At 40.9% G+C, this 27,335-nt stretch overlaps 2 protein-coding genes across 2 annotated transcripts in view; one reads left to right on the top strand and one right to left on the bottom strand.

Moving 5' to 3' along the window:
- Positions 1–17,990, bottom strand: part of LOC133025708 (triple functional domain protein) — a 78,094-nt gene extending 60,104 nt beyond the window's left edge. Inside the window, exon 1 of the mRNA XM_061092439.1 lies at positions 17,757–17,990. Coding sequence (XP_060948422.1) covers positions 17,757–17,826 — 70 coding nt within the window. The 5' untranslated portion in view covers positions 17,827–17,990. The remainder of the gene's footprint in view (positions 1–17,756) is intronic.
- A 4,382-nt stretch (positions 17,991–22,372) lies between these two features.
- cfap90 (cilia and flagella associated protein 90) lies at positions 22,373–25,672 on the top strand. Its single transcript, XM_061092192.1, has 3 exons — positions 22,373–22,489; positions 23,466–23,582; positions 25,493–25,672. Exons 1-3 carry the CDS (start codon positions 22,373–22,375, stop codon positions 25,670–25,672), a joined length of 414 nt encoding a protein of 137 aa, XP_060948175.1.
- The last annotated feature ends 1,663 nt before the right edge of the window (positions 25,673–27,335 follow it).

The raw sequence follows: 27,335 nt of genomic DNA, 5'->3' as shown, positions 1-27,335 counted from the left end.
ATTTTATGTGGAAAAACAGACAGGCAATTTGCATGAGGGAACCACAATCTAATATGGAGGATAAACAACGTGACAAAAGAACAGCCGAGATGAAATAAGCAGAAACTGCTGTCAAATGGACGTGGTTAAGGGATCAAAATTCGTGACACAGTCTAGAAAATCATATATTTCACTATACAACTCCACAAACCTAGTATACTACCGATGCACTATGGATGAGTCTCTAAAGTAAAGTGCTCTGAAAAGACCTCAAACTCAAAAACAATATGCAACGATATGTTTTGTTGTGTAGACATTAAAATGTGATATTTTGCTCCTATTTCATGGCTCTATTACAGTCCCACTGTTACTGTACTAGATTGTAAAAACAGCAGCTAAGAGTAATAGCAGTGACAGCTGAGAGTTTCAATTAAGTAATTGCTTGAGAACCTTCAAGAGTGAAGTTCTAATTAAAGTAACGGTGCTCTTTAGATTTCAGTTGACTATCACGCTTGCTCACATTTCAGTTGCAAACATACAGTACAGTGATCGTTCAACTTACGCCATGTTCACTTCATACTGCATTAATAGATGGGAAAGATTCCCACTGCTTGCATGACTGCTGAGTTGGTTCTATGAGGATTGAAATACTCAAGCTGTGGCTATGCTTGACGGATTGGTCACTTTGTGCGCCAACTGTGATGTGGACACGGCGACTCTCCCTACTTGCGCTTGAGGCGTGGTGACTCATTGAAGTTTTCTCCTAAACGATTGGTGTCGCCGCTGAGAAAAATCCACCACACCACCAGGAAAAAGCTTAGTGAGAGGAGGAAACACCAACAGAACAGTTTTGACACCAGCTGGTTTCCAGGAGCACATCTGCTTCTTTGCCTTGACAAACCAGTCTGTTTTTTCCAAAATGTCCTTTTGAAAAAGGGAGATTAAATTTATGCTTCAACTCGATGTGATAGCCCGAAAATTGCTGCGTCATTGATAACTGCCGAGGCGGATAGACATCCGGACATCTGAAAGTTTACACATCTTTCGCCGAAAACTAAAAACACACCTCTTCCAACTGTACCTTGAATAAATAAAAAAAATAACAAACTAACCACTTTTGAAAACTAACACTTTGGTAGCACTAAAATGGCACTTACTTATAGCACTTTGTAGTTTTGCTTTATTTCGAAGAAATTTTACTGTCTTGATTCTTGTTGTTCTTGGTTTGTACCCTCAAGGTTGAATGCACTTATTGTAAGTCGCTTTGGATAAAAGCGTCAGCTAAATGAAATGTAATGTAATGTAATGTAGATCAAAGCTTTTAGATTAAAAAAAAAGTTCCCCAGTTATATTATGACTTGAATGTTTGTTAACAGTCCCACAAATATGGAAACAATCAAGGCTGTATACCAGCAAGTATTTGCCTTGCTTAAAAACCCCCTGAATAAAAAAAATGATCTCTTTCCAGCTCCATTTGAAACAGCCCATGACCTCTGACCTTCAGCAAGTATCCTCATATTAAATGATCCCTGCTGCCATTGTGATATCATCATTCTCTACATAAAAGCTGGGTACTTTCTGTAGTGGATGAAAGTGTAAACTACCTCACCAGACGGCTGTGATTTAGCAACACAGAACAAAAAAAACTGCACACGAGTAAACAGCCAATGCTCATATTAACTATGAAAAGCTCTCGGACACAAACACGGTGTGGGAGAGCGGAGCAACGAAGACACACATTGATCTCAGAGGTTTTTCTTTAAAGCCTTGTACCTGGGACAACTTCAGAGAGAATGAATGAGATGAAGGGGAAAGGAGGGGAAAGACGAGGGAGAGAGAGGGAGAGAGAGACCAAACACCCACATACTTCACATATTTGCAATGCCGAAGATGTCCACTTAAGCCGCAGTGTGCAACAACATAATACCAGACTACAGTAGCGGTTGCCCACAAATTATCACAATCTAAACAATGAGACTTGAAGCCGAGCCAGAACTCAAACACGCATGGACAGAGAAGGGATAAGACGTAACTTATGTGTGTATTACAGAGACACACATACACGTGCATTCTTGAATGGAGGCTTCTTCTCTGAGATGTGGCTAGTAGAGCAATGACCACACACCCAAGGCCAACTTTGTTACAGACCATTGAAGGATAAACACACCACTAAAACGTCAGCTGAGCTGTTTGGATAAAGTTTAACAGATCACACACACACCTCCAACAACCATTGAGGAAATGACAAAGCAGAAAAATGCAACTGGCCCCAAACCCACAAAACATCCAAACTCCCTTTTCTGTGGAACATGCAAACACTCAGACTTATTTAACTTACCTGGAGCTCGGCTCTGTTGCACAGTGCCCACACTATATCCTTTACTGAGATCCCTTCCACACACGGTCCTCTCTTATCCCGACACACGCTGTTTCTGTCTCAGAGCCCGCGCTAACATGAGACCACCCTTTCTGTGGGCCCCTGCCTTCCCCTTCTCGGCAGGCACACTCATCGTTTGACTCACACACAAAAAGGAAAGACCCCTATTCATTTTAAAATACCTATTGTCTGGCTCACACTGACTGCAATGAGGTGTGAGGCACAAAAACAATGACCCTGCTGTCAGAGTTGTCGTGGAGAGTGCAGTGATACATATTGTTGTCAGGTTGTTGTTTGGTCAGCATTTAAATGTCAAGGGCCAAGGGATCAACAATCTGCGCAGATTTCTGCTGCTTGGCACGGATCTGCATGTGGCATGATCACAATGAGTGAAACTTGGGAGGATGCATAATGAAACTTCCAGTGGAAGTTAAAGGGACAGTGAAAGGGTTTGGAGTTTTTGTTATCTTTGTGTTTGTTTTTGAAGTCAAATGTTCGCTGCTGTGGTTATCCACTGCCCTACTCAGAGACAGAAAATGTATTAGTTGAACAATATGATCGTTAAGCCATTTTCATGTCTGGAAAATTAGGTCTGGACATTTTCTGGAGTTTGCCTTTCACATGTAAAGAATGCAGCAGCAGATTTTCCAGGTCAGACACGTTCGCAACAACTGGAAAAACCGAACAGTACATTCAGTGGCGGGGGGAGCATCTGGATACATGTAGAAATAGATGTAGAAATTCCGTTGTAGAAAACTTGTCTTTGTTTACAACAGCATTGATTCTTAATCGACTAAAGTTCTCAAATCTAAGTTTCAAGTTGACATCTAAGTGTGTGTCTTCAGATGTATGAAATCAGCCAAGATATTTGTATTCTATTATTTCTTTCAGTTTAAAGTCTGTCATTTATTAGAATTGTCATCAACACACCCACGCTTTCATTTTTTACTTTATCCTGCTGTATTCTCACTCGGACATTTTACTACGGGGCTGGTAGGAAAAGTTTTGGAAAACGTGCGGCAAAACTGACTAACTTTGCGTACTCACACACAGCGACTGTGGAAACCTTCAGGAAAATGGCTAGTGTTGAGTGCACGTGTGAAAGCAGTGTTACTGTCAAATGGCTTTATGTGGAATTAAGAGTCTCTGCAGTTGGTGCTCTTTCCTTTGTTTGTTCAGCCATGATGTTCGTCACTGCTCTGCCAGCCTTTGCTACAGGAAGAAAAAAAGTCCCCCTCATTTTCTTACTCTCTTCTAAACAGATTATTCTACTTAGTTATATTGCAAAGTGTCAACCTCACAATGGATAGTTTATCAGAATGTAGGTCACCTACACCTAAATATCTTCCTTAAATACATCTGATTTTAAAGAGGGGGAAAAAACTTAACATGGTTAAACTCTGTGAGGTAACTACACTATATCGTTATAGTGATCCTGTGGTAGTTAAAAGTAAACTAATCAGAAAGTTATTCAGAGACTTACCTTCATCTAATTCCATCCATCTTCTACCAAAACATTCCCGCAGCGTAAACATGATCCCCATGAGATTAGAACCTTAAGTTTATACGAGCAAATTGTATCCTTAACACCAGCGTCTACTTCGGTATGACTCTGAGTGCTTGTATATAAAAAGATGAACTGTGCAGAGATCAACTACCTAGCCAGTTCTTCTTCATTCCATACAAAGTTGAAAAGTTGACTACATCAATACCTGTCAACCCAAGTACTTATAACAACACTTGAATGAATCAAAACTATGTCTAGAACACAAAAATCTACCAATAAATCTCCTATCAAAACAAAGTTGATGAGCAGGAACAGAGAAAATTGACATGTAGAACAGTTTATTCATCACACCGGAAATCTTCCATCCTGTGGCTCAAGAGAGCTTTCCAAGAGTGCCAGCTGCCTTCAAAATAAACTACTCTAATCGCCTTCTTTATTGTATTAACTCTTGATTCTGATCTGAATGTGTGTTTAATTCACTGCCACTAGCCTCCACTTCAAAACATGGTGAGAATGACGCTTGATAAACGTGTCTGTCTGTATCAGTCCCGTACCTACACGCTCCATATGATTGTGTTGGTGCGTTTGGCTGACAGGTTGGGTCCTGGTCTTATTGGTTATCATATCATTTAGTTAATCTTTCCTTCTTTATCTTCTATCCACGGCCTTGTCTACACTACTGCGGATATTCTATTGAACGGATATTTTCCCCTTCGTTATAGAAAAAAATCTCTGTCCGCGTGATCTTCATTTTACAAAATATCGCCATCCAGACGAGACCACAAAAGCAACTGCTATCACTCCAACAGGCATGCCAGACCAGTAGGTGGCGATAAAGTCAACACCAAAGATCCATCAAATACCAGGGAAGAAAGTTGTGGTCCAAGTAAATTTGGGCGCAACAGATGCCTGTGAATGCTGGTAATGTGGAGCACTGATGCTAAATTTAGCTGCAAACTTGTAATAAGATCTATAGCAGTTCTAACCAAACTTAGAGAAACCGCTATATATGTTGTTTTGGTTTCTGGTGCACACTCATAACAAAAAGCAACAGAGGGCTGCACAAAGTAAACTGTCACCATTATTTCCCAAACGTTCTGCTTTACATATACACACAGAAACCAGAGGTTTTTTTTACTTGCACTTTGGACGGCATTTGTCTAAATCTTGTTTTAGTGACTAAAAATGCTGTAATTTCACAAAATATCCGCATCAGGGTCGAAAAGGAATTCATTTTCTAATTCTTAATACTTTTATAAAATGAACCAAAATTATTCAAATATTAAATAATTAAGATCAATGTATATGATGCAATAGAGGCATTAATATGTTTCATAAGTCACCAAATTGGGCTTGTACAACCCAAACTATTCCATATCCTTGTGGGCATCAGACATTATTGTTTCCTGCTCTCGCCTGGGATACCAGTTGCTAAATTGTCCCCATTAAATACTGTAGCCAGGATGAATAAGCCTGTCCCTGCACTAAAGATCAGGAGCATTGCTTTAGACTGTTTCCTATGGCCATCAGGGACCCCATCAATGACCTCAGTAGTCTGTAGCCTTTTCTTTTATCACCCACAAAAGGCCACTGACTGTGATGTTTACAGCGGATCGATTCCTCCCATTTACTGGCCCTTAACAGGAGAGAAAGGGGGAAAGTGAGAAGTAGAGGAGAAGAGACAGAAAGAGAAAGTGAGTAAGACGGGGAAGGCAACAGTGAGATAGCAGTTTTGAATGCACTGGAGACCCAGAGAAAAAAAAGGAGTACAATGGTCTTTCAGGACTTGTCCTAGTTCGGCTCACTCATTCTCCGTCGCTTTCTACTCTCTGAATCGGAGCAGCGACCATTCTGACAAATCTTTCACACTGATCCTAATCAATTGCAAGCCACTTCAATTATTTTAAAGACTTCTTTCAGTAACCAGTGGAAGCTCTGTTAACACAGCTTAGCACACACATCTACACTGCTCTTCATTATCTCTCCAAGGTCTCGGTCTCTCTCTCTCTCCATCGCTGAATTTCACAGCTCCTCCTGTTCTCTCTCCTCCACCTGCACAGAGTAGATTTTCTTTATTTCCCTCGAACAAAACAATAAAGCCATTCACTCACTCCAGAGGTTTATTGTTTATGCTCCTCTTACAAGAATGCGTAGAGAAAATCTGCACAAGTGAGTTCACGGTCACTTGCAAGCTCCACTCATCTCCCTCTCCCCTCCAACCTACCTCCCGTCTTCGCCTTTATCTCCATCTCCGCTTCTCCATTTTTCCTCTTTGCCCCCTCAACTATTTTCGCTCTCTCTCTGTCTCTCTCCTTGTAGCTGGTTTTAAGAAAGAAGCCACCGGGCGGCAAATTTTCCCCAAGCTCACACCAATTAGCTATCACGCCGAAGAAATTACAGAACGAGAACACAGTAGATGAGGAAAAAGTGGGACAGGCTCCTTTTTATAAACACAGAGGCAAGAGGTTTGCATATGTGAGTGTGTGTGTGTGTGTACTGTATGTGATTTGTTCCCTAGAGGGGAATTAAAGAAGAACCAAAAACTCTTTCATTTATAAGTGTAACAAATAACCTCATACTTATTTTCCCTGGCAAATTAACTTTAAGACTGCAATTGACTTTAAGAAAGTTATGGTAAATTAGGGTAAAACAGTACGAGTGAAGGCCAACTCACACTACCCCATTTCACTTCTTATTAACGACTGACACTGTCCTTAAATACTTGGTTCCGCTTGACCAGATTCAACAGTATCCTGATGGTTATGTCACTATATGAGCAAACTTCTGCTTTCTCAGTTTGGTTTATTTTTCTATGTGGACTGAAAATGCACCGTAGGTAAAAACTAATGGATCAGATGCAGCACATTAAGTATTCCTGAACTCAATGGCCCACATCAAGATCATAGACACAGACCATCACTATAAGCACTTATCTGCCGGCCTTTGCTCTTATAGTCCGTATCATGGCGGCAACATGTGTGTGGGTGTGAGTGGTTCAGGCAGTGATAGTGCAGGCTTCGGCCGACCTGGTTTACAGAGGCCGAAGCCTGAGGTAAAGACATAACGTAGGTCAGTCGGACAGACATGCTAACTGTTGTTACTATGGTGACAGACTGCAAACCCAGCCTTTTGTGGTGGGCATAAAACACTGAACGCAGCCATTGCATAGAAGCTGTCCTAACTCAGTACATTGTGCAAAGTTAAGATATCTATGTTTTACATCACAGATTTAGCCTAAAATTACATTTGACCATGGATAGAAAGACAGTTGTTGCTCTTTAATCTTGCTTATAAAAAAACACACACTTAAGTAAACAAACCAACAGATGTGGATACATCGACTGACAAAAGGACCTTTATATAGACCTTGTGACAATATGACTGCTCCCTCAAACCACCTCAATTGCCTCCTGGTGGCTGGCTGCAATACAAGTCCCACCTCCTCCATGTTAGGGGATGGAACATTGAGCAATCAAAAAAGTCAAAATACAGGTTAAATAGATGTTTCTGTTATTGTAGGTATTTCTTATTAGACTGGGGTTTGTTCAGCTTTTAATTTTATCTGGTAGTTTGCTCTCAATTGTGTATTTGATGCTATAAAATAAAGGGGTGAAATGTCATGATTAACAACTGAGATCAACTTGCGATTGGTCGAGTATGTTTATTGACAGGACCTTGATACCACGACCGGCCTTTGCCCCTATTGTCCGTATAATAGCAGCCACCTGTGAGGTCTGTAGGAGTGGCTCAGGCAGCGATAGTGCAGGCTTCTGCCGACCGGGTTTACAGAGGCCCGCTGGTAAAGACATAACGTAGGTCAGTTGGACAGACATGCTAACTGTTGTTACTATGGTGCAAAACCCAGCCTTTTGTTGTGGACATTAACAAAACTGAATGCAGCCATTGCATGGAAAGCTGCCTAACTCAGAACATTGATCGAAGTTGCAATATCTATGTTTCACATCACTGATTTAGCATAAAATTACATTTATCCATGTCTTCGTCTGGATAGAAAACGGAGCAGAAGCTCAGTACAGTACAGGTAACAACCCGAGTGTATTCATAACCTTATCAATGTAATCATGTAAGCTATCTTATGGCTGATTGTGTTTGAAGTCCGCTATGACTACTTTGACTATTTTTAAATGGACAGAAATATTAGGTCTTTGCCCTTATTCTGAATAGTATTGTACTGATGTTTGCATGAGTTGCTTATAGAATATTCCATTCATATTCTCGTTTATATGTTGCAGATCATAGCACCGGACTTAAGGCGACTAAGCTTTTTCCATACCTGCACCCCCCCACTGAAACTTTCTTCCAACACAAATCAGAGATTGCACAACTGTCCACATTCTGTCCACTGTCCTAAAAAATGGAAATAATGGTTAGTTGCAATAGCACATTATGTGGTTATAAACTTTTATAGTCCTTCAACCAAGTTATCAAGAAGTATTGTGTTGGCATCAGTAGAAAAAATACATCATGACAATGTTATTGACAAATTCATCAAATTTGTTACAGCTTGTTTGTGTGTGTGTGTAACCATGTGAACTGACCTATCACTAATCCAGCTCCCTCTCTCCACCCCTATGCCTACGTATGAAAACACACACGCACACACACACTCAGTAATCCCAGACAACAAACACCAGATTAGATTAGGTCAACGTGCGTAATCCAATGAATTGTCACCTCTAACATGGCTAATGCTGTTAAAGCTGACATCATCACAACATCACACACCTGTGCTGCTGTCACGCAGCTCTGCTGTCAAACACATCATCTATATATCATGTGTTTATATTGTATGTTTAAATCAGCAGATTTGTTGTTAAAGCTGTTCTTGGCCACTCTGCTTTCCCACACACACCCTACCCTCTCTGAGCGGGTCTGCAATCTGCTCACTATATTATTAATAACACACTGACTTTCTGGTATCATGACACTGTTTATTTATATATTAATATATATATATATATATATTAAGTAGGTTTTACTCTAAGCATTTACATTAATGGCAATCTTACTAAATCAATTTCTGTAATGACATTATTGCAGCATAGCAAGACATGCATGGTTGATGTTATATATATATATACTCTTTTCAAATGCCTCACTAAGCTTGGGCTCTCATTGGTTGGCTGTTTCAGAAAGCTCTCCACACGTTGCCATGTACGCCTAATACTGAGAGAGACATAACTTGTTTACAGGCATTTCACTGTTGGGGAAGTGAAGGTTGTTCCCTCTGAAATGCAATCTGGTGGTTTTTGTTCTGGTTTAGGGCTTGTATTACTGTGGTACGCCTAAAAGTTCACGCTGACATCATACATGCTTTGGGCTACGAGCAAAGCAGCGCTCCCATTCATTTTTCCTTCATGGCTTCAGCCGCCGTGTTCTGATTGAAAAATCGCAGTGTTTTGTCTAGCCATGCATCTGTGGGCTGGCTCATCCGAACATTTTTGCCGTGGACTCCGATCTGTCAGGTCAAAACCTTATTGCCTCTTCAACTGTTTTGGTTGTCTCCAAAATCTTAGTTATGTATCAGTCATTTCAAGATGTAAATGAATAACCCACCACCCTCACTTACATTGTGCAATACAACATTGCAATTGATTCCTTCCTTGTCTGCATTTGTAAGTGAGCTTATCAGATTTTAAGATGTCGTGAAATTCCCTCATTCAACCTCCATGTGATAGATGTAAACCACTACACCTGCTGTGGTGCAGTGGAGGAAACTGTTACTGCTACCATGGGAATTGTCCATCATGTCTCACCTCAGGAAAATAATTGTGGAGGGATATTGAACAAAGAATTAAATGAAGCAGGCAAAACCAGAGTTTTCACACAGAGAGACACCATTGTTATGCCAAAGTAAACCTAGCCCAGGTGACCAGTCCTCACAAGCCTGTGATATGATACAAAGATCAGCAGCTCAGGCCTTGAGCAAGATGATGTATTGTGTCTGCTTGGAATCAGGTTTTCCCCCTAACCAACAGTTACTACTTGAAAGAATCTTCCAACTAATTGTTTTGGATTTCAACCCTCAAAATTAAGCCGAAGTCCCACCTCCTCCATGTTAGTGGATGGAACATTGAGCAGTCAAACACAGGTAAAATAGATTTTTCTGTTAGTGTAGGTATTTCTCATCACGCTGAGGTTTGTTCAAGGGTTAATTTTATCCGGTAGTTTGCTTTCAATTGTTTTTTTGAAGCTAGAAAACAAAGGGATGAAATGATTAACAACTGAGACCGACTCCCCATTGGTCGAGTATGTTTATGACAGGACCTTGATACCACGGCTCCTCTCCATGATCCCTACTGTGCAAACTTTGGCTCCAAATGACATCACCAAAGAAAAACAGCAGTGTCTCTTACATATTTTAGCTTAATTACTGGATTTTGGGAGAAGTGTCATCCATCTTAATACAGGCTTTGGTCTTATACTTTAAAAAGTGGTGCTGATGCGAACCTTCTTAGTATTTTTTTTTAAACAAGTCCCTCTTTCGGGCCAGTTTACGAGTGGGCAGGATTTCTGTCACAGGATGTGGAGTAACAGTGGGTAATTTACAAGGTTATTTGCAAAACATAACAATGATTCTTTTCTTTCAATTCTGGCACAAAAAGCAAGTACAAGCATTTGTTCGAAATCTGATCTGAATTTTTTAAGTGTGAGAAAGAGAGGGAGCTAGACAGATCGGTCATATCTCTGTGATTAGATGCTAATGATTTACCAAAACTTTGATCGTTCTAACCTGGCCTCCAACAGAATAGAAAGAGGAAATAACAAAATTACAAATCCTCCTGAATTCACAGCAGCCTGAGAGGATCAGCTTTGTCTGACAACTGTAAATCTGCCTTTAAAATGTAATGCAGCTGCACCTGTCATTATGGATGAGAAAGATTGTGTGTTTACTCAACGACTCGGGGGAAAATAAGGGCAATTTAAATAATTTAGTATTTACCGTTTAATACCCAGCAGATATTTTCAGTATTTTTCAGCTATTTTCTCTTCAAAAATATGAGAAGATGACAAACAGAGGTTGTTATTCAGGACATGAAGATAATGCGGATAAAATAGGGCCGGCAGATGATGGTTAGTTATATTATTTGGAAGGCTTTTCTGTCCAAAACAAACAATTTTATGTTGATGAACTCCACATAAATGGCCATGTTTTCGTCTGTGCCACTAATGGTTTTCAAGTGCCTGAGCTGCTGGTGCTGTTACCATGTGTTTAGTGTTGCATTTATGTTTCATTTTGAGGGATGAATGTCTTCCTAACTGAAACATATCCTTTTTAATGCCACAATAAAAGGAACAGTTGGAGTAGAAGGGATGTGTTTTCATCCCCGTGTTTTGGCTTATTCTTCAGGCCATTCTTAAAAGCTTTTTACACAGCCATCCATTTGCTATTCGGCAAATAAAGGGATAAAATCTCTTAACCATCATCGTTGCCTCCAGCTGGCTTCCATCTATTATTTCTACGCCACTTTTTTGCACAATAGTACATAGTTAAAATGGCCAATGGCTGTTCGGAAGCAGGAGCGAAAGTAGTACACTGTAAGCTTAACAATACAAAGACAGGGAGAAGACGAGATGGAGGGAACAGCGACAGGGTCAGTGAGAGCGGCAAGTCCGAGACAGCGCTTGTGTGAGTAAGTGTGAAATGCAATTGAGAGGGAACAGCGGCTGCCTATCACAAAGCCCCTTGTACAGGGAACCACATGATGCCTGGGTGTCATAAAGCATTACCCTCGATTACTCAGCCTCAGCTACTAAAAACTTTCTTCCTTATCCTCAGAGTTCTGTGCTCTGAAACCCACGTTGAGCCAAATGCTAATCCTACACTCTTTAAGGCCCTGTTCAGACCGGGTATTAACATGTGTCCTCCGATATCCCATCACAAGCGGTAAGTGTTCTGTTCGGGACACCTGGCATTAAAATGCATCCTGAATGTGTCTCCTGTGACCACTTTCAAATCTCATACTCCCACTCTACAGGCAAACAAACACACAAGTAATTTCTCTCAACCAAGACCCAGTTATGTAGTTTTTACCCGGTCTGATTCTACAGATGTGTCTGATGTCACTGTGGTTGTGTCTGTGTGTGTCTGCATTAGCGAGCGAGCAAGCAACCAAGAGTAAGAGGTATAGAGAGAGGAGTAAGAATAGCTGAATGAATTCAAGTATCAATTATGTGCTGTTCAGTGTTGATATTGTGGCCGTAGATACAAACAAATCAAGCTTTAGACACTGAGAAGCGTCAAAAATAAGTTTGATTCATAGTGAACCTACAGCAGGTCAGAGACATCAGATAACTGGGGTCCTTAATATGTGGCCCAGGACGCTATTGCATTCACAGAAGCAGAAGATTATGGCCGCAAGTGTCCCGGACCACTTCTGAATGTGGTTTGAGTTATCTGATCCCAAGCGATTAGGCTGCAGAGCTGTACTAAGCCCTGACTACTTGGGATCAGATCACTCAGGACAGACGTTAACACCAGGGTCTAAGGGCAACACTGTCTAAAGAAGAAACCATCATAATATGGTTTCATTCTCCACCAAAAGAAATAGTGTCGATTTTATAAAACACTCTTGAACTCTAACTGTAGAAAATTGTTGCAAATCGATCAGCAGAACTGCCTCATCATGTGGTAATTATATTTGTCAGTTTTATATTTTGCTGGAATTGGCCGATCACGAACATTATTCAGTTTCTCAAAATTTAATTTCTGCAATAACAATACTGCTGCTCTGATTTTTACCATTCTTTCTTTAAATCTCTCTCAGACACAACCCCTCAACTTTACTGAATTACCAAATTGCTGGATCCTTTTAAAATCATAAGTGGGGTGGGGTTGGCAATTGGAGTCTTTGGTTAAAATACCATGTTTCATATAATGTTGGTTGACTTTGGCAAACCTGTCAAGTACAAAGGAAAAACTAAATCTATTTTATCAAGACAGCAGCAGCAGGAAGGACAACAAACACAGTTTTCATTCATTCATTTATATCGACCCGTGATGCACCAACCATGTGTCCACTTCCATCCCATAACACCGGATGATAAAAAAAAATCTGCTTTGTACAGCAAAAGGCTAAAGCATTTGCTCTTCGTCTGACTTGGCAGCTTTAAGCCCGGAGGAAACCTTTACTGAGGAACCTCAATCAGTCTCCATCTCCTGGATCAATATCCATTAGTCTTGCAGTGCGTGTGCATGCATGCATGTGTGTGTGTGAGTGTGCGTGTTCAGACCTCATCCTGGGTGAATGGGCCTGAGTCATAAATGCAAGCTCCCAGGATCAGATTTCTCTCCGTTTCCTGCTGGTCTGTTTCACTCACTTTCTCACAAACACACTGAAGCTCATTCAACATACAGACCAACCTTATATACAACATGTTGCCACCTCTAAACATTCATTCATAGCGGCCTGGCACTGCAGACGGACGCTATTTTCTTTCCCCCACTGTGAATAATACCCTACGCAGCCGACAAGTAATAACTGTATGAAATCAACACTAAATCAGCCTTTTAGTCGACAGTGTGGTGAGAGATATGTTTGACGCAGAATTGCTTGATGATTGACAACATGCCACAACAAAACTCCCTGCTTCAGAACTCTGAGTCCTGGGTATTAATTCCAGTCTGGAAGACGGGGGGGGGGGGGGAGAGAGCGCGAGCGAGAGAGAGAGATAGGAAGCTTTTTTTATTAGTTGTCATTTTGCATCAGGACAGAAGTGCTCAACATGACGCAACAAGAACGAGGGAGGGAGGAAAACATGAAACAGACATTGGCGAATCAATGCTCAGACGGCAGACAGAGAGCAGCGCAGAAAGTAAAGAGGGAGGACATTAGAAAGACAGAGAGGCCAACGCCGCAGGACGGAAAAAGAGAAGGAGGATGGAGCAGGGGATTGGGGGGGGGTGGCTGGCGTGGCCTGTGGCAAGACACTCAAACCTGTGCATGTCGGAACAAGATTCCCAGATCTATGAGGAGGAAGTTCACAAGCAAAACAAAGAGGAGGGCAGACCGAACGTGACACTCAAGACTCACAACAAGCGTATTATACAAAGCCATTGGTAGGCCATCTAAAGTTAGGCCTACAGTGGTTCCACTACTGAGACGACTGATTCAGAACAAGGATGCTCCACTTAGAACTCATCTTGAGTCAATTAGGGTTGAGCTAACGAGTAACCTAACTAATGAGTATGTACTATAGGAAGTGGAAGTCATGCTCAAAATGTGTTATTAGAAGCATTTCGGTGTCCCCAGTAGCTACACATTGTTTGGAGACAAAAGATTTGATTGCTTTCGCAATGAATGCAATCTCACTTTTACAGTAAAAAATCTTGTCTATAGTCATCATTATCTCGTGCAGTAGGTGGTCTTGTCAATCACTGTCCTGCTGTGTTCAGTGCCAGGAACCCTGTGGGGGGGAGAACAACACTGTAGCGGCATCGAACACCGAGTACAGACAGCATCTCACGTTTGTGACCGAAGCACAATCAAGCTGCTTTTAGACATGCACTAGACTCCGCAGTTCTTACGTGTTTTCTACATGGGAGGTGCGTGTGCGAACGCAAATGTCCAAGTGAGTCGCTCCACAGTTTCTATGGACTTAATCCTCCTGGCCTCCTAGTATAAAGTCAGTAGAAATCAAGGTGGAGTCAGTATGAGAACATAGCGGTGGATTCCCCGGTGGACATGTGACAGACGCAAACATGAAAAGAACTAAACGAAAACAATTATCTTCCATTGATAAAGTTAACTCCATAGCTGATTATCTGGATTTTACCCAGAGGTCCTGTCTGAAGACGGCCTTAGTGACACACAACTCAGTCAGATGCGTTTACAATGACAAATCTTTGTCTGTGTCTTCTACTTGTATGACTCCTCTTTTTCTCCCTGAGGCATTTGTATTCTTTGTGTTTTTTGACAGTTTTACATCTGTCCCGTGTTAGAAATGACATCTACTAACCGACTCACTCACGCTGAAACCTCCGTATAATCTCCTGCTATACTCCCACATGGGCTCGGTCGGACATTATGGAGAGTTTTAATCATGGAAAGACTCTTGAACAATAACCCCAGCAACTGACTTGGACATTTGCATTCTCACATACAGCCCATATGGATAACTTCAAGAGATAAACACCCTGTTTATCACATGTTGTCAATAGCATGTTGTAGAATGTTGTCAACTATTCTTGTTCCCTTCCAGTAGACCTTGATTAGCAATGAGTATTCAAAAAACAAACTTGGGTAAAGGTCAAATTTGTTTTAAGACTGTGGTTAACATTAGAGGAAGTTGAGATTGGGTGAAGGTTTGTTGTGATGTGGGTTACTGTTTGGCTGTAGCTAGGAGCTGCACTGTGATGACAAAGAAGGATTTAGAGAACAGACTGGCCTGAAATTCTAATTGATTTGTTTGAAAAACCTGTGATCAAATTTTAAAACTCGTGATTTAACATGACCAGTGGCAGGAAATGCTCAATCAGGATGTTTCAACTGTGTATATGGCCTCTACAGACAAAGATTTGTATTCATTTCCTCCACATTTTCTACTGCTGCTAAAACAAAAAAAAACAGTATATGTCATTTCTCTGAAACAGACAAATAGAGAGTTTATAAGTTGGTTTCAGAATTGTAAATAAAAAGCTACTTCTGTTAGACAAACTAAGACTGCAGCGGTAATAACAAAGGGAGACATATCACAACATGTTAAATCCTACAACAAGTCGGCAACAGATCTGATTAGCAGTGAAGCAGAATGGCTGCAGCTATACAGCGTCAACAAAGACACGCACAAAGTGTGGTTGCAAGTGAGTTACAGGATGCCTCTCTCTGCCGAAGAGGAAACCATCAGATCGGCTCAATACGAATACTGAACTTCCCTCTGTGGCTTATTATCGTGCTAGACACAGAACCACAGGAGCCAGAAGCTGGATATCAATACTCTGCATTCTCGTCCTTGTTTACACCAGATCTGCACTTCAAAATCATTGCATTTCTGCCACAATAATCTTAAACATGTCAGAGGTTTGTCTTTCGCTTACATGCCACCATTTAATATTTTAGTATCGCACAACTATGAACCTTCCACCAGGAAAAAATGAATCACTTATTAATCGCTATAAAGAGCAGCTATCAGTAAATGGAGCAACTTGATTAGAACACATACATAAGCAGTAATCTATGAGCCACGAGAGCAAGTGGGGCCGACATGACATCAGGCACTTGATCCAATTCAGTGCCTGCAGTCAGTGAACAGAGCTTCGGGCTTATCTGGCACATCCCAGTGCTGGCCACAGGCTCATCAGCTTCCTCATGTCAGAGACCCACAAACACACAAGCCTTTGCCCGTTAAATCCAACATCTCATTCGGCTGCAGCACAGAGAGCTCCACTTAAAAAAATGCCCTCTAGATGTATATGTTTATACAGTACATTTGGTGGAGGCAAGAAAATGAACATCTAACAAGCAATCTTAATACTTGCTTCCACATACAATGTCAGCTATGTGGACTAAAACCGAACTATATGAGTCTAGAGCTGTGCTAAGAGCCCAGGACTTCACCGTTTATGAGCCATTGTTATGAAATCACTGTAGGCCCGTGTTGGGACTTCAGTCTCAGTCCCTGCTGGTACATTTGCCTACTTAGCTAATGCTAGCAATCTGCCATCAATCAGACAGCTGGTTAGCATGTAACCATGTCTACTAGCGAACAGTTCGGTTGTGTGTGAACAAATCGGTGTCATTGATTTGTGAGGGTTTAATCTACAATAGACAGCTGACCGTGGTACTGATCACAACCAGCAGCCTGTTTGGCCTTGGTAGCTGTGTTCCTGAGCTAGCTTCTCCTGCACAGTGCACACCCTGCCTGGCTATATGATCCACGCCATGTATTGTTTACATAGCCTGCACGGTTGTGCCACATTTTCTGACCGAGTTTGCGGTGAAGTGGATTTATAAAACATGCGGATGGTAGTAGTGAGGGTACTTTACACAACAATAAGCTGTTCAGGCAGCACGACAGCTTTGTCTTCTCACTGGCAAGCTAGTAATGCTACACTGGCTAGCGCTCGTTAGCAGACAGGATTCACCAAATCTGATGCAGGATTCACTAGCTTCCAGGCTAGCATGGGAAGCTAATGTGGAGAGGAGTTAGTTGACACACAAGGTCCATTATCGGACAGCCCCGATCTGCCTCTTTACCGACCAAACTACAGCCACTGAACAACATTACATCACGTGTGTGTAGTGTTACCATGCCATCACATGTGTGTGTGACTTTGACAGTGTGTTTAACATGATGAAAAAGTCGTTTTGATCCAGGTGACTGTGGTTTCGACTGGACAGAGAGCATACATGGACGGATCCGGTGTTTTTCCTTCCTCCTCCCGTTTACTGGTTCTGGCATGAATGTCACATGCACGTTTTGACAGCAGACAGTGAGGTTAACGTGCCAGTGTCACGAATAGAAAATCACAGGACGGTGCATTTTGAAGGAAAGCATTGGGGAAAACCAACCGAGCTCTGCCACATCGCAGAGATTTGTCCGAAAATGGAACACGGCTAATTAGCGCTGTAGCTAACGTTGCCTAGCTACACAGCCTGGATGGGGCTCTCTCGTGTGTAGCTCCTGAAATAAATCCCAGAAACCAAATTACACAGGTTCCAACAACTGTTCTGATCGTTGCTGTTTGTCTTTCACCTCGTTTGTGACAACCATTGTCAAAGGAATCAGCTAAAACCGACCCTATGTGTGAGTAGCCGAGCCTCCACACAGACTGCACATACGGGAACAATGTCCCTCACGTAGCTGGACCGAAAGGAGCAGCTCCCAATGGAGCTCCGGTCCGACCTCTCCCACTCATTTTCGGGGGCTTACCGCTCTTCAGATACGGCGTTATGTCGCCGGCGTCCTTCGTCGTCTCCTCCGCTCCTTCCCCGGAGCTCATGGCTGCCCTCGACCCGAGCCCGGAGATCAGTCTCTCCCGAGTAAATCCCCCAGAAAACCGAGAAAAAGATGGCCCCAAATCACTTCTGTCCCGACGAAAGCGTCATTGAAGACACACGGGCGGTCGCGGCGACGGGTGAACGCTAGCGGTGCCATCTGCAGACCTCCATCTTGGGGGGGGGGGGGGCAACGTCACTGGAAGCGGTCGGCCAGGGGCACCGGGTTCCTCCTCGGAGTGGAGCCGAGGGGAGAGTCGCTGTGGCGCGGGGGAGGGCGACGGGAGGGGCCGGGTCGCTGCTCGGTGAATCTCCGTGAGCTTTCGGAAACGAGCAGACGGAGGGTCATCGGAGTGTGTGTGTGTGTGTATGTGTGTGTGTGTGTGAGAACAGTGAAACGTTCAAACCAGTGAGTAACCATGTATCAAACAACCACACATAAATAATAACAGGGCAAATAAAGACTTTCAGCTCTGACAATAAGCAGGAGGTGACAGTGTATTTATTCTGTAGCCCAGTTATTTATAACTTACACACCATGATTTGTGCATCTGTCAGTAGTTTATCTTGTGTGTCATGAAATGTGTTTGATTGTGGGTTCTTCACACTTTAATACCGAGCCTGGTAAAGTCTCCAGCACACAGAGGGTTTGATGTTATGGTTCAGTTAAAGCTTCCACCTCTTGTTCCTTTGTGATGTGAGCTGTGCGAGGACTGCCATCTGCTGGTTCACACTGGAACTGACGCCCCCCTCCACTGAGACTATACATATTGTGTTGATCTCAGCTACCAGACGATTTTATCAGCAATAACTTCAACCCTCAGATTGTGTCCCAACGCGTTTGCTCTGAATCTGCCTTTTCTTGTAGTGAATCTGACTCATGGAACAAAATACAGCACCTCCCTTCAATTAATTTCTAAACTTGTGACCGCCTTAAATGGACAGTTCCCCGAAAAATGTAAAAATGCACTCATCATCTTCTCACCACTATGCCAAAAGAAGGTTGGGAGAAGTGTTTGAGTCCACAAAACACTTTTGGAGTTTCAGGGGCAAACAGTGTTGCATTGTCATATTTTTAAGAAGGAGTCACCCGATACTTCAATTGTATTGGATTTGGCTGCAACTCTATTCACCCCTGAGACTCCAAACATTTTTGTGGACTTGTACACTTCACCCACCCCTCCAGTCCATTGGCATAGTGGTGAGTAGACAATGAGTGAATTTTCATTTTGGGGTGAGCTAGAAAGAAAACCAGCTTCCTCCGAAACACGTTTTGCTTTGCTCTGCAGAAAGATGCTTATTGAGGCAGATTTCCTTTCTGGTGACATCTTGTACACGAATGCTTCATCTTCAACGCTGAAACAGTCAGACACTGTTTTTCATTCGGCTTTCATATTCATTGATGGTGATAACTACAGTTCTCATCATTGCGAGTCATCAGAATCGGGTTGAATTTCCAAGCAGTTTAAAACACACAAGGATTTTGCTGTGGTGTGTTTGTGCAAGTATATATATTTAAAAAAAAGACATAATATAAATAGAGGAAACAAAAATTAAATATAAAAAAACACAAAAAGACTAGAGACTTGATTGTGCAAAGTACAGTTAGTTATTGTGTCAAGTGTCAGGTTGGATGGTCCTCTCTCTCTCTGTTAGGCCAGAAACATACTGGGTTTAATTAACTTTAAGGCCCTTATCAATCTTTTACCCCCTTTCTTCACCTCACTGCTGTCTATTAATGTGGGTTCTCATCCAACAAACTCAAATAACTGAATTACACTGCAGCTGCAAACAGTTTTACTCAGCACTGCAAATGCAGGTTTTCTCTGTTTCTTAATTGTGTTTTCTTGGTGTCTGTGTATATTTTGTTTATTTTTCTCAGCTGTGTTGTAAATAACTCTACGTTTTCAGTTCTAATTGTTGATTTTTTCATTTTCACAATTTGGGGTTAATTATTTTAACATTTGGCATTTCACTTTAGGTAAATTGTTTAATTGTATATTTGTATGCCCCATGTTGATGTTGATGCTTTTTCTTTCCTCCTTTTCTGTCCTTGTAATTCAACTCGATATATTTGTAAATTAAGGTCTCCACTCAATGATTTCGCTAGATAAATAAAGGTTGGATGGTGGGAAGCAGGAAAGCCTACTTGACATCAGAGGACGCTACATTTACTTACACTGATTTCCTGGAGACTTACTCCAACCGTAACCATGGTTACTACTTGCTTACTTTACCTAACCTAACAATAAAAATGTCTTTAAAATAATGATTGCTTATTGTCCCCATAACGGAGACAGCTGCCCATAATGTGACTGTGTAAATAGGTCCCGATGACATAATTTATACCTGGACCCCACTTACATGTCCACAGTCCAAACACACACATTATTATGAGCGAGCACTAAAGATGGGATGAGGAGAACAATTATATTCAGTTTATAACAATTGTAGTTGAAGCTCACACACATTAACTGGACTTTTTGAAAATATATGTTGTATGAACATGTTAATGAAACATCAGGTGTTTGGATAGTTTAGAAGTCGGAGCCCACGGGGGAAATTAGATGCATTAATAGAGAATATTAGAAAATCAATAAAGTTGTCACAGCATTTTGCATGCTATGGATGTGGCCACAGGGGGGCAGTGCTCGTCCAGTATGAAGGCTGAGGTAACGGTTAAGTAAACGCAATATCGATTGCCTTTAATCTTTATAAAGTTTCTACATGGATGAGTTCTGGATGAGTTGATCAACCTTCTGTACGCCATCTGAATGTTAATGTGATCTTTGATCAGGGTTGTTATGAGCCATGAGATTGCTTTAATTCAAGAAATGTATTTAAAACGGTCTGTCTGGCTTCATGCTAATGAGGACTTTGCTATATGAGTGATATATAAAACATGTGCATGGAAGCCAGCACAACATTTAAATCCATAATAATAAAACACGCTGTGAAGCAGTGTAAACATGTACAGATGAGAACAAGCCTCAAGAACATTCATAGAATCCCTTTAATAACTCTGGACCCCCTGCCTTCAGGAGGTTTCATTCCCAGAGTTACTCCTGCCAAATAGCAACATATCCCTCTGAAATGTCAGCTGTAATTACTCCTGTGTGCTGGGACCACCTCGACAATCATGATCAATGCTCCGTCTCCTCTCTGTCTCATTGTCCACATATCCCCATCGCTGAATCATTGGCAGTCTGTGTTATGGTCTGGGCCAGCTCAAGGCACAACGTGAGTGTGAGTGGTGTCTTCCCACTGGCCACCCCCTGCTGCAGAGTTGTAATTAAGTGGAAGGAGAGAACAATAACATCAGGTGGGACACACACTACAACACTCTCTCACACACACACACACACACACACACACACACACACACACACACACACACACACACACACTCAGAAAAACAAGGTGTGTCATTATGTCACTGCAGGCGACTACACCTTAAATTTACTGCCGTGGAAAGGTTCTTTCTTTCAGGCCTCGAGCATTGTGGAAGACGCACAAACTTTTGTATTAGTTTGTGTGAGAGGCAATATGCACAAACATATATAAATACATACATTAGCACCTAAATGGCACTTACTTATAGCACTTTGTAGCTAACAGCTAAATGAAATGTTAAGTAATATATGTTTGCCACTTCACATTCACTGTGTAGGCAAAAAATGAATAACCCTCAAATGTCTTCACCTTCAAGAGGGAGACACAGCATGTTTTGTCCCTGATTTTAATGTTTCCTCCTGGTTAACAGGACAGAACTGCTGCTGCACCATTTGCATCTCTACAGTCTGCTCAAAGGGAGTGGGAGATTACTTTAACTCCACTGCAACTGGACCTTTCTTGTCACCCATAACTGAACGACATATTCCACACAGCGCTTGAGGCATAGTCTGTCCTGTGTCATAAATTGATCTTGCTATCAGAGCTAGACGGCAGATCTTCAAAGAGACTCGAAGGGACAAGTTTATTAGTGTAACAACAGACACTTGTTCTAACTGTGCAGAGGCGTGCTCTCAGCAGTCTTGTTGCAATAATTAAACTGTGCACAGTATCAACTAAGAGACTGTTTATTGGTCTTTGAATAACAGGACGTATTTAATCAGTGACAGAATTTACCCAGGTAAGGTATGAGGTGTAAAAATGTGTTAGAATTACGTAAAAGTTGAACTGTGGCAATTGAAAATAAACCATTAAATACTAAATATAAAGTGCTGTTAGCCAAATAAGCTAAATGATCCATCGAATAATTATATACAGTATACATACAGATTTATTTACATATCTATCCAAACACCATACATCTGAATGGATTACACTATGCCTTCATTGTACCAGCCACTATAAAACATGTATTGTCTGGGAGAGGGAACATCATGTAGCATGTACAGTAGCTCTGAAGCTCTGAAGTCCGAAAAACAAGAAGCAATTGAAGGCAACACACCCGATATGACGTCGAGAGGGTATCCTCGGTATCCTAGCAACCACACAGACGCCACCTCTGTTGTGTCTCTGAACTTTTACATGAACTTTGCTGTGAAGATGGACGTGTCCCTCCAGGCTCAGAGCAATCCTCTGTCCACCCTGTCCGCCTTCAGCTACATCCCGCCTCGAAGAGAACAACCCGAGGACATGTCCTACTTTCACCAGGAGTCCAAGGTGAGGCCGCTGCAGCTCTTTGCATGTAGCCGACGAGCTAGCTCAGCTAACGCTGCTTAACTAAACTATTTACATTCATAATTATATATAATTATGTTGGGGCAATAGCACAAGAGATAGCAACTTCAAGTAGTCTATGCAACAACACCAAAATAATAATAATAATAAAAAATAATAATAATATTAATAATAGTAGTAGGGTGAGATATTCATTCATTTTTTTCACTTCATATTTTTGAAACACAAAAAGGTGTATCAAGTAATAATACATGTAGTGTGCTGATAAGATTTGCGTATTGCTTTTTTAAATAAACGACTTATTAACGAATTATTATCATTATTATAATCATTACTATTATAAATGTTTTGAGTTGTGTGCTCCAGATAAATGGAAAAAAGTCTATCTTAATGCTTTCTGTCTTATTTGTGAAATTAAGTCAGGGAATATTCCTGAAATGTAAATGGGTCCCTGGAATATACAACAGTATACTATATACTACTAACAGAAAACAAAAACATTTAACAGGGAATAAAAGCACGTAATATAATTTAATTAAATACAATGACATTTACAACACATATGCAACAAAATAGGTGAATATAAAATGAGCAATGTCTGTAAATCATAACCTACTTCTATAAAGAGATAGATTTGTAGCTTATGTTTATAGATTTCTGTAGGTTTGCGCTCAGGTCCTCAGACAGATTGTTCCAGCGGCTTGGAGCATAAATGCTAAAAGCTTCCTCACTAAAGGTTTTAATCCTGTTCTTTGGAGCAGCCTGCTGAGTCATACCATAGGACCTAAAGTGTTGCTCTGCTCATGTACTTTGAGCAACATTAATGTTTGAGCAAGACCAGAGTGGTCCTGAGAGGTGATTGCTGTGGTTGTTGCCTCGGTGTTACCTACAGGAATGATGGCCCCCTGTCGAGTACCGGCTTATGATGCCAAACACTTGTTCTGTCTCCCTCCTGCAGGTCCCGGAAGTCTCCATGTATGACCGAGTGTACCACCAGGCTGAGGGTTACGATATGAAACTGCACCGGGACGACAGGAAACACTCTAAAGGGAGAGGACTGGACATAAACAAGGAGGTAGTGAGCTCACATAAGTAGAACCCACCTGAATTATCGGTTGGGTGATGAAATCTGCTGATATGAGACAAGTTGGGGGCAAAGGTTATGAAAACAATTTACAAAATAAACAAATCAGTAAAAATGTGTGTAAATGTTTTAAACAATATTTATTTTCTTAATTCTATCTCAATATATTAGGTCTTAATTAGTTTTTTTAAAAATGTATATTTATAGTCTATAAAGCTTTATGGTTAAATTGTAAAATATCGAGCCTCATATACATTTCTTGGTAATTAGGGTTTGATAATGACATCTTAAGAACTATTGCCAAACTTTTTCAACGTCAACATATGTACAACAACTGCATTGGAAATGTTTTACTTCCTTATAGTAGTATCGGTATTGGAAAAAATCCTAAATCAGCCAAAACATATAGGTCGAGCTCTACCTGTCTATGCTCACTTAACAGAAATCTTTTTTTTGTGTGTGATAAGAACTCACGGGCCATTACTCAAAAATGTTTGTCTTGGAATAATATGTAATCTGTCATTCACTGTTTTTAAGATTTTTTAAAACTTTAATTGATATTTTCAACATTTATTCAGTCATATAGAACAAAGAAGAAAACTGTTTTTGTTACACGTCCTTCAGTTCATCCATTCTCTCAGTTTTTATTAACTAATCTTCTCCACAGTCTTGGTTCTGAATAACGTCCATTTCTCTTACTTCTCTTCCAGCTGTCTGTCTTGTAGCCTTAGGTGGTGTGCCAACTTTTACATTTCCAATTTTCTCTACAATCTGCGATTCATCATTCATCATCATCACTGATTCCTGAAAATCAGCAGAAAGTTCTGCTCATTGTCACAAACACATAACTTTCTGAGCTTTGCACGATAGAGGCAGTGAGGCTTTTCGAGTTTAATAATTGTGAAAGAGCATACATTTAATGATGCATCATATTTCTAATGAGTCACTGCATTCTTTCTACCATGTTGTGGCTGACACATGTCTATAAGTTTTGCGACATTTGTTTATTTATCTCTGCGGAGTAATTCAATGAAGTAAGGATAACTAGCTCACTGTGAGTTTCTGGGTCACTGAAAGCACAGCACACACACACAATCACACACACACACACACACACACACTGCTGGGTTTATAAGAACAGTGAGTTGAGCGGTTGTCAGCTCTGGTTGAATTTGGAGGATTGTGTTTCTGTTAAAATAGTGGTGATTCATTTTTAATATACAACCCGTCAGAGAATCCATCGCAGCCGGGAGCAGGTACTTAGTGTTCTGATTTCAGAGTCAGTTTTCAAAAGTCTGTTGAAATACTCAGATACACTTTGCTGCTCTGTATAAGTTGCCCCCCCAAAATGGTGTAGCTACTAGTTTCATTTGTTGGGATATTTTTTATTTCTGGCTATAATGCATCCTGTTACACTTGATTACATATGATCAGATATCAAAAGCTATAGTATATTTATAGAGTGTATATACGTACAAGTACAGGTCATATTATGCATCATATTATCTAATTCATTTCACACACTAACACACAAATGCACATTTGTGATAGTCGGCACAAGGTTCTCAAATTAATTCATAGATAATGTTTGCAAGTTAAACCTCAATCATAGAAACGGACAGAAAAATTCAATAGGCCTTTAAGCACAAGTGGAACAAATCCTGTTAATGGCTCTCTTCCATTAGCACAGGCCAGTGAGTGGACGTGCACAATACATGGAAATGACACATCTAATTGGAATTCATTCATCACAATGGTTATTACTAAAACCAGTGATTTTCCTCTTGAAAATACGTTTTATCATTAACATGACGTTATACATATGAAATTGCACCATTCAAAACCAGAGCTTTACATTTTGATTCAGCATCTTGTGGCCTTGTTGTCCTTCTCCCTCCCAGGAGAAGTCCAGAGCCGTGCCGGTGCTCTCCTCTTCAGAATACGGCCATCGTCCCGTTCCCGCCCTCGACCAGACGGGCCGTCAGTACGCACGTGTTGCCTGCATTAGAACTGAGTTCTTCATGAAAAATGGTATTATCTGGAATGTGGCGGAGGGATACGGATCAGTTGCCCCCCTGTAAAACCTGAAGTAAATCAATGTATTCAAAGTGTTGTAGATTTCACCTAATGTGATCAGACTGTATTTTTAATAAAAGTCTGAGATCACATATCTTTGTGTTATGATAACTAAGAGTCTTAAATGGCTTCAGATCATGTGCAGGGTCAGATGGTTTATAAAACAGAACATTTTCTCCAGTTACCGCGTGTAAATTACAAATGATGTTTACTTCTCTGCCGTCAAGAGTGTGATGGTTTCTGTAAGACACTGAACGTCCTGAACTACGTTGCTGAACTGACAGAGCCTGTTATTGAGGAAATCACTTCCTGTTCGAAAGTCCTGTGTGTGGTTGAAACAATGAACATTCAGGAGAGAGGAGTGATTTTAACCAGTCTCAGTTGAATATTTGGTGAAAGTAACTTTTTTGATGATTTCCTGAAGAAAACTTTTGCTCAAGTTTATCTAGAAATAAAGAGGAACGGAGATAAATTTACATAAACTGCAAAAGTCACAGTTTTATATTCTCCCCTCGGTACGTTCCTCATGGTTGATTTCTCCTCTGGTCTCTTATGTAAATACACTTATTTTTGTGCTTCGCTTACCTCTTTGATTTGCAACTTCTTTGATTCCTTTTTGTGTTTTCAGCTCTGAACCCATGCAACTGAGACCAACCTTCTATATCCTGATAGGATTGTTTGTGAGACTTTTATAATTTGCCTTTGCTTTGTACTCCGGCAGATCTTTATTATTTATTATTCCTAGACAGGCTGCAGTAATTCAATTTGTTTGCTTTTTATTTATTAGGATTAGGAGCTAATGTGCAAAGTGTGTGTTTCACAGCTCACACAGCAGATTCATCCTCATACTTCCTCTCATTCACTAACCCATACAAACTACAGAGGACTTCTATGTAGAGGTTTATATAGTGAGCTCATCGGCAAAGGAAGAAACACTTTCAGAAACTACTCTGCGCATTTTCTGTGCCAGTAATGACATCATTGTCGCAAGATTTTATTATGTATATATATTGAACAAGGTTGGCCGATTTTAAACTTTACTATCAGCACTTTTAGGTGAAAAGCATGTTGAACGACCATGTTTAAATAAGAAATAAAATTTTGTTGTGCTGTATTTTACTGCTACTCAGATTGTCATGAAAAAACCCCACCATGGTGTCGAGAATATTTGGGACATAAGCACAGACTGTTTTAAAATCAATCTTTGTAAATTCAGGAGAAAAAAACCCTGTCTCTTTACCCTCACCATTAATCGGATATTTTTGACAAGAATAAGAAGGAGCAGAATCTCCTGGGAGACGTGCTGCCCTCTCCACTCTCTGGCATTTTTTCTTCCTGTCAATGCCATCAGAGCAATGCATGATGGTATGTTGCACAGTTAGTGACCATCGGTTGTACCCTACTGTTTCGAAGCACATTGGGATACGAGCCCACTATATAGTGAATAACAGTTTTTGCTCTACAAAATGACAACTACCCCTATTTAGTGGACTATATAATGATAAGTGAGTGATTTTGGACACAGCCCAAATCAGCAGCTGTTCTTCATTTCTTCCATTGCTCTAATTCCTGGTGTGTTTACCACACAGTCTGTCGGGTAGTTGTCAAGTGTGTCAACAAAACTATTCTGTAAATAGACTCTTTCACAGCTTGTCCCACACGCTACGG

This window comes from Limanda limanda, chromosome 19, assembly GCF_963576545.1.
Source record: "Limanda limanda chromosome 19, fLimLim1.1, whole genome shotgun sequence".
Lineage (NCBI taxonomy): Eukaryota > Metazoa > Chordata > Actinopteri > Pleuronectiformes > Pleuronectidae > Limanda > Limanda limanda.
Note: the sequence above shows the minus strand (reverse complement) of the source record. Positions and strands in the feature narration are given on the sequence as shown.